This window comes from Cibotium barometz, chromosome 38 (genome assembly GCF_041138505.1).
Source record: "Cibotium barometz isolate CiBa-2024 chromosome 38, ASM4113850v1, whole genome shotgun sequence".
Taxonomy (NCBI): Eukaryota; Viridiplantae; Streptophyta; class Polypodiopsida; order Cyatheales; family Cibotiaceae; genus Cibotium; species Cibotium barometz.
This window is the reverse complement of record NC_141083.1, coordinates 9,404,742-9,421,058: the sequence shown is the minus strand read 5'-3', so window position 1 is coordinate 9,421,058 and position 16,317 is coordinate 9,404,742. Positions and strand designations below refer to the sequence as shown.

Below are 16,317 nucleotides of genomic sequence, written 5' to 3'. Positions count from 1 at the left end.
GAACTTAACGTAGGTTGTCTATACTTAGCATAGGTTGTTTGGAACAAGTGACTATGATTGTTTGGTGTGAACTTAATGTAGGTTCCTTGGAACAAGTGACTATAACTGTCTGTTGTTCCCCATAGTAACATGATTCATTGCATGTCACCCAAAAATATCGTTTTACATTGATGGGTTAGGAAATGATTTTGTAGACATCAAAGAAACATCTCAAGCTAATTTAAAAAAGAAATTTCCAAATCTAGTGCTTTTAAACACAAATGGCCACTTCACAAGGCACCAAAAATAAAAAAGAAGAAGCCTATATTAAAACTCTCAAATATTTATTCTTAAACTAATGACATATCCAAGTTAAGAAACCAAGTAATGGGGTGAGAAAACGCATCAACAAAAAGGATGACTTGCATATGATGATGTATGTCATGGGATAAATTTTATAGGAGAATCAATGGGAGGGAACTAAGAAAGATGGTGAAGGAAATGAAAGCTCTTAAAGAGTTTGAGCTACTAGAGGATATTGATGAAGGAGGTATCACTATGGTAGAGGGGGTGGATGGGGTTAAAGAAGGGGGTTTCAAGATAGAAGGAGAAGGGGTGGGAGATGGACTAGAGGAAATTGAAGGGGTAGGGGAAAGGCTAGGACTAGATGAAGGGGTCGGAGAAGAAGCTATAGAGGGGGGGGCACTAGGTGTAGGAATTGGAGGAGAAGTTGGAGTACGAGTTGGAGGTGGTGTGCTAGGTGTCTTAGTTGGAGGGGAAGTTGGAGGTGGTATGCTAGGTGTCTTAGTTGGAGGAGGTGCATTAGTAGGAGGTGGTGTTGTAGGTGTACTAGTTGGAGGAGTGGAGGTTCCGGCTCCCACCTTGATTGCCACCTTCATGCCTTGCCCACAGTGTCCGGGGATCCCACACATGAAGTAGTATGTTATTGCCTCAGCTAAAGACACCACAGTGTTGCCATCATCATACATTTTTATTGGATTCAAATTGTTACATGATCCATAATCTGCCTGGCTCACTTGGTACACACTATGGGCCTCTGCATTGTAGCTGAACACTACACACACAAAGATGAACAAAAAAAACATTTGTCTTATTGGAAAGCCAAACCAAAAAATTAAAACGAATCTTCTTGAATTAGGAAAAAAAGAGAAATACAGTTCAATAAAGAATAAATGAATAGCTCAATGATAACAAACTATTACATAGATAGAGTCAATATACTATCTGCGCATGTTTCCTTTGTACATCGTGAAATTCCAAGAGGAAATCAATAGAAATTATGAAATGCATCTCCTACATGTGTGTTAGGTGTTTACTTAATATTAATATTTTTAAAGAGTGTAATGCATTATATACACATCATCACATCTAGTAGTTGCAACTACTTTGCTAGTTTGCAACTAGCAAACTAGCTGGGTCCAAACTCAAGCACCCACCTTGAGAGTAGAACCCCCTATAAACTTGGCTTAGGACATGCAAATTAGCCAAAATAATTTTGGAAAATCCTTTAGATTATCCATGGGGCTAATATTAGCCCCTATTTTTTCCTTGTGCACGGGACTAGATTGTGAGATTGTTAAGGTGATGCACTTTGGAATTTAAAACAAAGGAAAGCATTTCCCACTGGATGCAATACATTTGATACCTTTTATAATAAAGCAAAGGAGAGCATTTCCCACTTAATGCAATACATTTGATACCTTTATAATAAAAGAAGACAATGAAAAGTGTACTGAAAAGTGCATGGACCATGTAGATTCTAGTTGGAGAGCCTATTTACAAGTATAAATCCTACCTTTGAAAAAGGGAAGGCATGTGGAAAGATGCCATATGAAACCAAGAAACTAAAAATGAGGTACAATGCCATAATTATATCACATGTCCTAACCTGCAAAGGGTTGTAATTAAAATTTACAACTCTTTGCAAGGTTGTAGTTGGAGAGCCTATTTACAAGTATAAATCCTACCTTTGAAAAAGGCTTTGAAAAAGGGAAAGCATGTTGAAAGATCCCATATGAAACCAAGAAACTATAAATGAAGTATAGTTTTATAATTATGTCACATGTCCTAACCTTGCAAAAGGGTTGTAACTACATAATCAATGGGAAAGGTGGATTATCGGCGGATAGTGTAGTGAAAGTGGTCAAAGAAAGGTATATGTATGTAAACTACATTTCTAATTGGATAGTGTAGTAAAAGTAACCAGGTTAACTATAATAAATGGTCAAAGAAAGGTATATGTATGTAAACTACATTTCTAATTGGATAGTGTAGTAAAAGTAACCAGGTTAACTATAATAAATGGTATATGATTGTAAACTACATTTCTAATTGGATACACTAAGGTAAATTTTGGGTTCACCTGTTTTTACTAAGATAAAGGAAAAGAAATACACTTAACCTTCAAATTTGTTTAAAAATCAATTACATTAGTTGATCTTTATGTTGTGAATAATAATTTTGCTTAAATGATGAGCAAAATAAAGCTATTGATAGACTAGCAATATCCCAGCCCTCTCCTTGTCCTTTTTTAGCTGACACTCCTAAAAAAGGGGAAGATCTCCCCACCCATGCCTCAGGGAGTCCCTCCTACCCACCTACAATTTCAGCTAACATGCACAATGAGCAGGGATTGGTATGTAGGGGCACAAAATTTCTATAAAAAACATTTCCACCTTCTTCACCTTCATCTTTGAAGGCCTATGGAACCTCTTCTAATCCTTTGAAACATGTGGGAGAGCGTCTCCTCTTATTTTACGATTTCGTCTAGCCAATGAAAGACATTGTAGTTTGTCCCTCTACCAGATCCAAGGTCTGACCAAAACCCTACTGCCCTCTTAACACACTTGCATTGATCTAATCCCACCTCACAAACTAGACTTTTTTTTGTTGTGGGGGATCATTTCCTAATTTTATGACTTTTGTTGATACCTTTGTGCTTCAAAATGACAGAACAAATAAACTCCATATGAGATATGTTTTGCAGTTACTACAAAACTGCCAAAATCATAAAGTGTACATTCTAAATTAGAGACAATTCCTGAGATGGATCAAGGGAAGGGATAATTACATAAGGTGTCGCCGGTTTTGAAAGAGTACTTCGCCGCCCAAGTGGAGTAATCCACGTTCAGGTTCCACTTATTGGTGGAGTCACCAACTATATACTGTGTGGCACTGCTGAGGCCGGTCAACAAGCTTGACAAGATTAAACAATTAAGAAGGGCATGTTGAAGGAGGGCACTACCTCTTCCCATGGCAATATATAATTAGTAATGAAACGAAGCTAATTAAGAAGAACGTGGGCGATAGGAGAGCTGATTAGGGAGAGGTGCTGATCAGCGAAGTGGCAAGAATATGGTGCTGCAGTTATAAATGATACTAATAATCAATTATTACATCAACTGCAGTTATAAATGTATAATCAAGCACAGGAAAAACGCGCAGGATCCTAATCCCTATATAGGTATAATCAACACGCAACTCTGTATATATCAACTAAAGCAACGAGCAACGGCGACTATTTAACCATTGGCCTTGGCTGTATCCCTGCTCGCTTGCATGTTCTTCATTTCTGCATCGTCTTTCTTGCCTTTTGACCAGTAAGACAGTGATTCGCTGATAGAAAAGTGGGCAGTTCTCTCGTCCCATCATCGTCCTGACTCCTTTGTTGTTGTTGTTTGTAGCTGGAAATTGGCCCACCACAACAACGGCCGCCCGTGCCCACAATGACGATTTTGATATACCGCTTAACACAGCTCGATTTTAAAAAAAAAAACAATAATAAAAAAAACCTTAAAGGCTCACGCTTCAATACTTAGGCTTAACCTACTTGACAATCACTAGAAATCATACACATGCCGGGATTTATAACTAAAATGTACAAATTTTATCCCTTCAAATTAAAGGCAACATCTAATTCCAATCCGGATTTTTGAATTTCACCTGGGGAAATTATACTTCAAGCCGCGATTTTTGATATACCGCTACCATAGCTTCAGAGTCCTCAGCTAATCACAAGGACCCAAAGGTGTGCAAATTTGTGCAACCCACACATAGGAGTAACATCCACACATCACTATAAACTTTTTCAGCTAGGTTACGTAAAATATTGATGCAAAACTGCCATAGCTCAAGATGTTTACACATCTCTCCCTATCCACCATGAATAATGGTCACCTAGAACTGTTTTGTGCAATCTTGTGCACCTAGATCTAGACTTGGAGGAGATTTCTTCGCGGGAGTAAAGCTATAGGGCAACTATACTGTCCTATCGGACCATGTTTTTTGGGTCGAAAACGCGTTTCGGATGCGTCACGACCTCCGTTTTTCAAAAAGCATGCGATTTCGAGCACTGCAGGTAATTCATCGATTCTCTGTAGAACTCTGTTTTAAGAACTGCAGGAAGACAGATTGGTTGTGCATACACTATGTGTGCTACAAGGAGGTCAATAGTTGTCATTGGGTGTATGTATGCACATTGAGGTCATTGGTTGTGACATTTGAGTGTACTACAGTACCACTGCAGAAAATACATCAGCAATTTGTGGTATAAACAAGATTGGTACTAGGAAGCAAGATGTCAAATGATGGCATAAATCAGATTGGTACTAAGAAGCTTGATAAGAACAACTTCCATGCTTGGAGGTTCAGGTTGACGAATTTCCTGATGGGAGTACTACAAATAGGTGTTATTATTTTCTAATGAATAGATCTTAGTAGGATAAGAAAGAAATTGAGTAGAAAGAAAGAAATTTAAAAGTAGGCTCTATCTATATAGGTTTTGGCAAACTTTGAGGATTGGACCTTAGATTATTAAATGAAACCCTCTTGTAGTTTTTATTTACATCATCAATAACACATTATTTGGTCATCTCTAAGCCTATAGTTAATGAATTTTTACAAACATCTTCTCATTTTTTTTCAATGGATAAAAAAGGGGTAAAAAGGGAATAATTATAGGGGGCCACACTTTCACCTCTATTCGAAGAGGCTAGCCCAAGTTTTGTTTGAAAAGACTAGAAAAATGGGAAAAATTAGTTGGAGGAACGTAGACTCTAGAAAACAATTGATTTAGTCTAGAGGAGTAGAAATTGTCAGATTCATGATTGAAGAATAAGATGTCGGAGAGTGCTGTACACATTGTACGAAGCCACCAATCATCTCTTACTTGTGAGAAGCATGAAGGGACCCCATCTGAGGATTCATATGCATTTCTTGGTGCCAAAGGTCTTTTTGGCAGATATGAGATGTAAGTTACTGGTTAGAGCCAAATACTAGGCTAGTGTGTATGATGTCCCCATTTGGGACTCTCTACCCCTTACGTGTGTACACCATTACCATACATTGGGAAGACGTATTGTATAGTATACATGGGGTAGGGGTCCACACAACTACATGAAAACTGGGTTGCAAATTGTAATATACTATCCACATATCTCATGGATTACAACCAAACACTGCACAAACAAATGATCTTAATAAACTTATGGATTCCCTCAAAGCAAAATACTTGGAGCTCACAAGGGTGATTAGAAGCTCCATTGTGAAGAGAAGACATCAACATAAGCTAAAGTAGAGGATCTCAAAGTAGCTCAAGATAAAATCAAAGAGTTTGAAGAGACAACCACTTGAAGGAGAAAGAAATCAAAGCCCAAAAGGCCCAAGTATGGGAGTTACAAAGGTAATTATAAAAATAAAGAGAGTTAACTACAAAGAAGCTAATCATCATATGAAAAATATCTTCCAATTGAAAGGGGGTGGTACCCAAAAGCTATCACTCAAACACTCAAAGTACTTATTTTCCACATGATTCTTGAAAACTTAAGTAGAGTATATTTATTACGCTTAGCTACACCATTTTTTAAAGGACTGTAGGCTATTTGTAAGATTCCTCCTCAGCCTGAATAATGAATAAGCTTTTACCTCAATCCCTCTAATCATTCCCTATTTCAGAATGCAAGAAAATATTGTTTTTCCTTTTTTTTGTCCAAGAGAGAAGAAAAATTCTAGAGAGAGGTAATTCAATATTGAGATATTTTTGGATATAAAAATTCTCCTAATATCTAAAATGTATTTCCTTGAAACAGAAGCTCAAAATAAATTCTCCAATGTGCATTAGGAATCAATTAAAAATGGTATAAGGGACCTTAGCCTAAGGGTCTACATTTTCAGAAAAATTTAGATTATGGTCCAATTAAGGTTCCTATGGGCTAATAAGATTAATCCAAGTTTTGGGGTGAGATAAATCCTAAGAATAAAAGAGAATACCCAAAAATGAGTAAATGCTCACATAAGATGAAGAGTTGACTGAGTACAAGGTTTATTAGTTAAAAATTATGAGATATTAGTAAAAAATGAGATATTTAGAAGAAATGATGCATTTTTGACACCTCAGTAAGATAATGCCACATCAAGGAGGTGCCTTTTTCTTCATGATTACTTGAGTTTTTTAATCCAAAAAATGGGATATTTTTCTCTCTCCTCTCTCCTGGATCAAAAAGGGACCCAAACTGGTCCAAATCTTATCCAAATTGAGTCAAACTAAAGCTGGAAAATTCTAGAACCTAGTTGGACTTGGTTAGTGGCCTCCCTCACCTATAAGTAGACCCTCATTCCTTTGTATTCTCATCTTTTATCTATACCATACTAGTATTACATTGAAATAATCATATTTTCTATTATCCCTTAATTTTTCTCTACTTTTGGGGAGATTGAAGCTTCTCTCTCTCTCTATCTCTTCAACAACTCTTGGAGTATCTCCATTTTATGGTTTTTTTCAATTTCCTCAATAACTTTCTTCTTCTCAACCCCTCTCAAGCTTGAGAAGATTTCTAAATGATTGTTTTAATTCAAATAAAGCTTTCCCTAAGAGTCTTAAAATTTAATTAAGAGAAAGTTAATCTTAATGCTTATTTATAATGCTTTCTTGCAAATCTCTCTCTCATAAAGAATAGTCATCTATATGGCTAATTCTTTAACAAAAGAATGTTTCTCAAAGATAATCTCTTATTCCAAAACTAAACTCTAGGCTTGATGAGCTAGAGATTAAGAAAATGATATTTTCATGATTTTTTGCTATTAAAATAATGGTTAATTCTTTTAGATTGTTTATGAGTAGTTAAATAATTACTTTAACTCATTCTAAATGAGAAAAGGATTATCCTAGTAAATTGGAAAAAGAGGAATGTTGAAATTAGTTTAATCTAGTAGGATAATCATAATTATGTTAAAATTATGGTTAAAATTATGATTTAAATTCATAGTTTTAATTTAAGCTTAAAAGTAGAACTTCTATCATATTTTTATTACAAGATTTTATTCTTTTAAGAAATTTAAAAATTATCAGTAATAGCACTGAAGCTATGGTAATTTTTTTAAAAAAAATACATATCTTATTTTTATGCATAATACTAAAAGAGGAACTCCTACCATATTGTAGGTTTAGAAATTTAAAGCAAAAAGAATGATTTTGACCATATTTAGGAAAGAATACTTTTTTGTATTTAGTCATAATTATTTAATTAAAAAAAAGAGAAATTTATGATAAATTTATTTTATGCATAAGAATTTTTACATGATAAAAGAGGGATTTCCATGACATTTGGAATTCAATTATTTAAATACAAAAAGAGAAATTTTTGGCATATTCAAAATAATGGATATTTTTATTTATTTTAAAAAGAGAAAATTTTGATAAATTTATTTTATGCATAAGAATTTTTTTTAAATGATAAAAGAGAAATTCCCGTGACATTTGAAATTCAATCATTTAAATGCAAAAGGAGAATTTTTGGCATATTAAAAAAATGGATATTTGTATTTAATAATAAGAGAAATTTTTATGGTATTTTAGGTAGAAAACGATTTAAATCAATTTTGATGACAAAAGAGGAATTTTCACCATAATTCCACCTAAAAAAATTAGGGTTGGTAATTAAATTGGTGGAAAGAATATTCTTAGATATTTTTATGTGGATAAATCACCAAATTGATATATACCCAAAATTGGATTAAGTGGAAGAAGATTATTTTTATAAAAACTTGATATTCTCGTATAGGACCATTTCTTAATTCTATTGTGGTTAGGAAGGAATGAAATTCATAAAGTTAGAATTTTCCTTACAATTAGAAGTTCAGTAGATTTTTATCTAAAGAAAATCCTTAGGAATCAAAGTTAGAAGTAAACCGAATAATTTTGGTTAAACCACGACTGTGAGAATGGCGGCCAGTAAACTACTTGCCCATCTCTTGAATCCGAATCAAGGAAAAACCTCGTGGACCAATTCTAAATCTTGACTCAAAGAATAGACTACCGTTGAAATAGCGTAGTTTTCCTTTAACTAAATCCCAAGTCTCATTTCCATACAATGCATCCATCTCCTCATCCATAGCTTTCTCCCAACACACATTTCCAATAGCCTCATCAAAACATGTGGGTTCTACAACCTGCACAAACTTTTTCCATATAAGCACCATCATAAGGCAACCTCTGCACATGGTGTTTGACTCTTCCAGATCTTTGTAACTTTGCATTCATGGATTCCATAGCCTTCTTCACACACCAGGTGTCCTCATTTGCTGGAATCCTAAGCTCCTCATCAAGGCTCATCTTCGAGCCACTAGACTCTCCATCAACAAGAGAATGTCCTGCAGAAATATCAGGCATACCAAGGGGCTCAACCACTTTCTCTTTGCCTTTATGTGATGAACCAACTACATTTCTAGGACTGGTATTATGACACAGCCTACCACTCCATGGTTTATCATCAGAACCGTTGGTAATTTCGAAGGAACCGCCGGGCTAGTCTCTTGTTCAGACATCTGTGGGCGAGGCCCCGAGTGTGGATCCCTGCCCCACCCTGAGAGGCTGACGCTCCTTCCACCACATGCACCCTCGGAGGGGGTGGGGGTCTCACACTATTATAGTAAGTTGATGATGTATCCCATGTTATTTGAAGAACTCATTAAATGCCTTTGTTCTATATTTTGCATCTTATGCATTGATTGTCCTTTCTAAGTGTTGCATACTAACCAACAAAATCATTGGAAGGTGTCACTTCTCTCAAGAAATTTATTAAACCTAAAATATTTCACTTGAAAATTTTGGTTGTGATGCATACGTTTATATACTGGATGAGAGGAGGAGAAAGATTGATGCAAAGTCAAAGAAATCGTGGTTATGCTTCAAAGGAGAAGGCATATGATTTGATGGAATGGAAGGTTATTATCAAGCAATTGTGATGACATTTTTGAAGTCTTAGAGAAGAAGACTGTTAAGTTTTCTCAATAAAATCAAGACAATAACTCATCTTTATGGTTTGGTGGTGATGTTAATGAAGAAATTGTAATCATGCTTGAGGATTGTTGAGATATTGAGCTCATCTAGTGAGGCGGTGGACACTGATGACCCTCCTGGGAGATAGGCCCCACACTTACACCATTGGCATGGTTGGTGAGATCATGGGTGATATGCGGCCAGTGGGATGGCAGGCTGTGTGACAGCCATTCTATAGAGACTGGCATAGTTATAGCACCAGCTCATTTAGTTGGGTTCACACTATAGAGAACCCTATTATGTATTTGGTTGAGTATCTTTCATATGTGAGTACTCTTATCTTTGTATAGTGTGTGTTACGTGTTGAGTGAAGAAGAAGAATATTTTCAGCCTCTCACCTTGTGTGTTCTCTATTAGGGTTTTGTGAGTGTGTGTGTGTGCTTGCAAGAGCTCAAGCTCTCTTCTCCCTTGCATCTTTTCATGGTATCAGAGCCTGGTTCATGCTAAGGGTTGAGCTGCAAGCAAGAGAAGCACAGGAAGCGGTAGAAGGATATTGGGCCAAAAACGCGTTTCGGGCGCGTCTCAACCTCCTTTTTTTAGAAAGCAGGCAATTTGGAGTAATGCGGGTAGGTCATCGATTCTCTGCAAAACTCTGTTTTAAGAACTGCAGGAAGACAGATTGGCTGTGTAGACATTGTGTGTGCTACAAGGAGGTCAACAGTTGCCATTGAATGTATGTATGCACATTGAGGTCACTGGTTGTGACATTTGAGTCTACTACAGTACCGCTGCAGAAAATACAGCAGTTTGTGCAGGACAAACCAGAGTGCTGTTTCTAGTAAATTTGTGTGTCTAGCGGCAAGATGTCAAATGATGGCATTACCCAGATTATTGCTGAGAAGCTTGATAAGAACAACTTTCATGCTTGGAGGTTCAGGTTGACGAATTTCCTGATGGGAAAGGGTTACTGGAACTACATAGAAGGTGAGCATGAAGAGGCACCGGAGATACCGGAGATCAATCCGACGCTGCAGATGTGAAAGAGTTCAAGGACTGGAACCAAGGATCCAGAAAAGTTATGTATTGGCTCTCTATCAGTATACAGGACACCATGATTGGGCACATACAGGATGCCAAGTCTCCCAAGGAGGCATGGGACACCTTGGTAAAACTCTATGAAACGAATACGAAGGCACACAAGATATAGTTGAAGAATGAACTTCATACTGTGGAGAAAAAGAGTATGTCTGTGAATGACTATGCATTGAAGATAAAGGGTATTGTGGAATCCCTTGCATCTATTGGTGTTTTAGTAGATGATGATGACAAGGTGGAAGTCTGTCTATGTGGTCTCGAGCCACAATACAAGGCATTCAAGATGTCTATTCAGACTCGAGAAAACATTCCCAATTTTACAGATTTGGTGTCTATGTTGATAATAGAAGAGAAGATCTTGGGTGAAGACCAACAGTCTTCACAAAACAAAAATAGTTCAGAGCAACAGGCCTTCTCTACACAAGTTCAGAGGACGAGGTAGAGGAGGCCATGGACGCGGTCAAGGAGGTGGCCGAACAGGTAATCAGAATTATGGCCAGCAGAGCAGCAGCAACAACAGTCCTAGAATTCACAACAACAACAACAACACGCAGGTGTGGAAGAGGCCAATTCAGAGGCAAGGGGAGTCAAAGAGGTCATGGAAATTGGCAAAGGCAGTATAATGATACACGTGGATGCTTTTACTGTGGTAAGCGTGGACATGTGCAGGCAAATTGTTATAAGAAGCAGGCTGACATGCAAAATGGAAAATTGCAGCAAAACAACTATGCATCCTCGAGCAGAAACAATGAGGATAATGAAAGGTTGTTTGTTATGCAGCATGTTGTGAATGCCATGTCTGAAAATGTTGAAGTAGCACGTAAAGATGATGTATAGTACGTTGATTCAGGTGCTTTGAACCACATGACAAGTCATGGGGAGTGGTTCAAGGAGATGAAGAACCTTGAAAGACCAGGTTTTGTGGAAACAGGGGATGACACTGCTCATCCAATTGCCCATGTTGGAGATGTGCCATTGTCTATGCAGGATGGCAAAGTGAAGTACCTTGCAGATATACTTCATGTTTCGAATATAACAAAGAATTTGGTTTCAGTTGGCCAGATGATTGAGCAGGGTTTGTAAGTTCGGTTTAACCCTGATGGTTGTTATGTTGAAGACTTTAAAGACAAGTGCAGGTTGGTTACAAAAGGCAACAGAGTGGACAGAATGTTTACATTGAATGTAAACATGCCTGAAGTGAGTGCTGCGATGTTTGCAAATGGTTCAGGAATTGTTGCAGACACAGACATTTGGCATAAAAGAATTGGACATGTGAATGTGCAGAGAATGAAGTCTATGCAAACTAAAGGAATTGTGACAGGGCTACCAAAATTTAAAGTTGAAGGTATGCAAAGAATATGTGAAGCATGCCAATTTGGAAAGAAAACAAAGCATGTATTTCCACGTAACAGATATGTGAGCAGAAATGCACTAGATGTTGTGCATTCAAATGTATGGGGTCCTACGAGGACCATGTCTATGGGAGGTTGCAGGTATTATGTGACATTTATTGATGACCACACAAGGAAAGTGTGGGTATACTTCATGAAGGAGAAGAGTGAGGTGTTCACTCACTTTCAGAATTTCAGAGTTATGGTTGAAAAGCAAACAGGGAAATATGTAAAGTGCCTAAGGTCAGATGGAGGGGGAGAGTACTTCTCCAATGAGTTCTTTGAATTTTTGAAGAAAAATGGTATTCGAAGATAGTTTACATGCAGATACACTCCGCAGCAAAATGGAGTTGTTGAGCGAAAAAACAGGCACATTGCTGAGATTACGCGAGCGTTGATGGAAGAGAAGAATATGCCGCATAGATATTGGGCTAAGGCTGTTTCTACAGCAGTTTACATCATGAACATGATTCCAATTGCAGCCATACATGATGTAACTTCAGAGGAGAGGTTTACTGGCAGAAAACCTGAATTGTCTCATCTAAAAGTTTTTGGATGCATTGCATATGTGCATGTGCCAGATGAACTGAGAACTAAGCTGGATCCAAAAGCTGAAAAATGTGTGTTTATTGGATATTCCCTTGAGCAAAAGGGATACAGGTGTTGAAACCCGCTCGCTGAAGCTCCCCGCCTCACCCTGCTCTGCGCACCCCCGCTCCCCCCCCCTCCTCGCGCCTGTTCTCCTTCCGCCCCCCGCGTGCTTCCCTCTGCTCGCCGCTGCGCCCCCCCTCTCCTTCCTCGCTGCTGCGCCGCCCCCCCCTCCTTCCTCGCCGCTGCGCCCCCCTCTTCGCCATTTCGCCACCCCCCCCCGCTGCCGCCTGTTCGCCTCACCCCCCCGCTGCCGCCTGTTCCCCCCCGCTGCCGCCTGCTCGCCATCCCCCCCCGCTCCGCCTGTTGTCATCCCCCCCCCCCGCTGCCGCCTGCTCGCCCCCCCGCCTCTTCGCCTGCTCTCGCCGCCCCCATTCAGCAGCGCCCCGCCGCCCTCCTCCTCACGTTGTCGCCGCCCCCCCCTCTGGGCCTCTCCTCTTTTCGCCGCCCCCCCCCTGCCCTGCTTTTCACCCCTTGGGGGTTTCTGTTTTTTTCCCTCTTCGTCTTCCGTCCTTCCGCCTCTTGGTGTGCAGCCCGCTTCTTGCAGGTTTTCCGCTTTCGCCTCGCCTTCGCTTGAGCTTCAGACTCTGATGGAGACTCCTCCCGCCTCGTCTCAGAGGGACTCTTCCGCAGCCCCCTCGCCCGCCACCGAGGTCCTCCCCATCAGGCTTTCTCTTTCGCCGGAAGAGGAAGCGAGCCTCACCGCAGAGGTGGAACGCCTTCAGGCTCACTCCACCATCTGCCGTATAGTCGGCACTCGCCCCAGCAGAGGGGAGATCAGGGATCTACTTCAGGCTCGCCTTCTTGCAGATGTGGGCAAGATCCTTGATGTACAGCTCTTGGGCCGGGGACATTATCAGATCGAGTTCGAGGCCGCCCAGAGCGTTGCCAAGGTCCTTGCCATGAGTCCTCTGGATATCAGGGGTGCTCGGGCTTTCTTCAGGCCTTGGCAGCATGGATTTGACCCAGCTGCGGCGGAGCAGGGAGAGCGCCTCTTCCATATTACAGTTTGTTTCCCTGGTCTCCGCCGGGAGTATCTTCCGCTCCTCTCCAGGCTCGGAGCACTGGTGGGCTCGGTTCTTGAGACGGGCCCCTCAGCAGCTTCAGTGGTGGCCAGAGCAGCTGGGCTACCTTCGGTCAGAGTGTTAGTATCTGACATCTCCTCCCTTCCTAAGGTCATTCAGCTACCTAGGATAGGGGGGGGGTGGATAGATCAGAGAGTGGAGTTCTCGGGGCTCCCGAACCAGTGCTTCATTTGCAGGCAGGTCGGTCATTTGGCCAAGGCCTGCCCTCGCAGGAGACCTCGGCCCTCACCACAGCAGCAGGCCACGGATGGCCCGCCCACAGATTCGGCTCGGCAGGCTGCCTCAGGGACACCTGCTCAGGCCACAGAGACCTCGGAGTGGCAGCCTGGACAGGGGCGCCGTCGAGGGAGACAGCCACAGCAGCACGCCCAGGTACCGCTGCAGCAGCAGCCACAGTCTCAGCCTCACTGGGTTCCCGTGAGGAACAGATTTGCTCCCCTTCAGGAGGAGACCCCTGCAGCGACCGAGGACCAGGAGATGCCAGCTCCCCCTCCTTCACCTCCCCCACACCCATCCCCTCCCACCGCCTCGCTTCCACCATCGCCTCCTCCCGCCCCCGCTCCGGTCTCGGCAGCGGCTCCCTCTCCTCCTCCCTCGCCTCCCCCTCCTCCCCCTCCGCCCGCCTCGCCTTCCCGGGAGGTCCTGGCAGCTCCCTGGCGCTCACCTGCAGTCCGGAGGGCGCTGAGCACTGACCTCGCTCGAGCATCACAGAGGAGACCTATGCCGATTAGGGCCTCACGGATTTCATCTATTCGTAGTCGGCTGAGTCGCCTCGGCATTCGACAGCGCTCGGCGGCGTTTGATTATACCTTCACACGGCTTTTTGGAGCAGAGGGCCCCCATGAGCCAGCACCCATCCGAGTGCATGTAGTGATACCTCCGGCCCGCGGGGAGGAGGCACTAGACTCAGCAGTGGCCTTCTCGTTCCCTCTATGTGGACCTTGTGACCGGGAGTGGACTCTAGAGCTCGCTCTCAGCACGTTGAAGACTCAGGCAGTTGAGTTTTCACATCACATGAGCGATTTGGAGGTTACAGATGTGCTAGGCCGACTTTGGGAGTTGGCTCATTTTGTCTTGGATCCCGGGGGTGTGGATACATCCGGGATTCGGCATTTGGTCGTGCGCATAGTTGCAGATTTGGCGCGCGACCCAGGATATGTGAGCATTCACGAGGTTACTATGTCAGAGCAGGAGGCAGTCGCCATGGGTCACAGCCACTGGCGCCTGATCCGAGATTCTTGCAGTACACCGGGTGGGCAGACTCGCAGCCGCTCGGATGGGGACTACTCTCCATCCAAGCCGCTTGCGAAGGCCCGCCGTACGGCTGAGACAGCATCCACCTCAGTAGGACATCCATGAGGATCATCTCATGGAATGTACAGGGCCTTGGCGGAGCACACTTTATACGCTATCGAGGCTGCTTGAGGCAGGAGCTACAGAGATGTCTGGTTGGTGGCAGCATTGACATTCTGATGATGTAGGAGCACCACTTGGGTGAGAGCAGGATCCGGAGATATGGTTCGGTGCTGCCTGGTAGATGGGACACTTTCTGGTCTGCAGGGTTTGGTCCGTTGGGTGGACAGGGAGGAGTATGCATGGTTATTGCAGATGCATGGCGGCAGGCCATTGTGGACCGTGGGATCATTGTGCCTGGTAGAGCACAGTATGTCATTCTGAGGATGCATGATGAGCTATTGGGTGTGCTCAACATCTATGCGCCCAATCATGCTAGTGCCAGAGCAGAGTTCTGGACTCAGGTTACAGATGCATTGCCAGAGGCCGCACATTGGTGTGTTGGGGGAGACTTCAACATGCTTGAGGACCCGGCAGATAGGGTGGGAGGCAGTCATGTTACAGTGCACGGCACGGAGCTTGCAGCTTGGGACCGGTTTTGTATGACACTGAGGATCACTGATGCATGGCAGCATGGGGCTTTCTCCCGGTCTCAGGACAGTCTTAGTTTCTCTCGGTCGGATCGCCGGCAGGGAGGGACTAATCTATCTCGGATTGATCGCTTTTATGTGGGCGATTGGTTGGGGGAGCGAGGGGGCTCCGTCGGCATTCTTGCTGGCACCTCATTTTCAGATCATGCGCCAGTTATACTGACTTTGGAGGAGGGGACACGGGAGCCCAGCTTGCAGTTGAGGATCCCAGAGAGGGTACTTGCAGACCCCAGTCTCGCTGAGGACATTGAGAGGATCTGGCATGATAGTCAGTGCTCTGACCAGGATGCAGCGGGCCAGTGTGCCCAGGGACTCATTGATCTTAGCTCTTTTCTGCACGCTGCAGCTTTGACACGACTGGGAGAGATTCGCGAGCGGGAGCAACGGCTGAGACGCAGCCTTGCTTCGCTACAGCGCCTTCAGGAGCAGCAGCCTGCATGTGAGTGGGTGGCGTCCCAGCTGAGCCAGGCACGCCAGGAGGTTAGAGAGGCAGAGGAGCAGAGACATGAGTTTTACTATCGTCGTCAGGCCTCTCAGTGGACGCAGCTTGGTGATAGAGTGACTGGGGAGTTTTTTGAGATCACTGGACCCCGTCATGCGCGAGCAGGGGTTCGCCAGCTTGCTAGACCGGATGGATCGATAGCTACTGAGCTCGGGGAGATCAGAGCCATTGCCACTGCTTTTTATCGTGACTTGCTTTCAGCGGAGCCAGCCACTGAGGATCGAGATGTATGCAGACAGACTGTGTGGGCCCATGTGCAGAGGAGGGTCACAGACCATATGCGCACAGTTCTAGGTGCGCCTCTGTCAGAGATTGAGCTTGCCGAGGCCTTGAGGGTCCTGCCGCGACATAGTTGCCCAGGGGAGGACGGACTGACGCC

General features: G+C 42.8%; 1 protein-coding gene across 1 annotated transcript; it reads right to left on the bottom strand.

Moving 5' to 3' along the window:
- Positions 1–304: 304 nt before the first annotated feature.
- LOC147616316 (uncharacterized) lies at positions 305–3,465 on the bottom strand. The gene is made up of 2 exons (XM_086777383.1): positions 3,071–3,465; positions 305–1,054 (listed from the first exon to the last, which is right to left on the bottom strand). The coding sequence occupies exons 1-2, from the start codon at positions 3,252–3,254 to the stop codon at positions 435–437; spliced, it is 804 nt and encodes a 267-aa protein (XP_086633509.1). The 5' UTR covers positions 3,255–3,465; the 3' UTR covers positions 305–434.
- Positions 3,466–16,317: the final 12,852 nt, after the last annotated feature.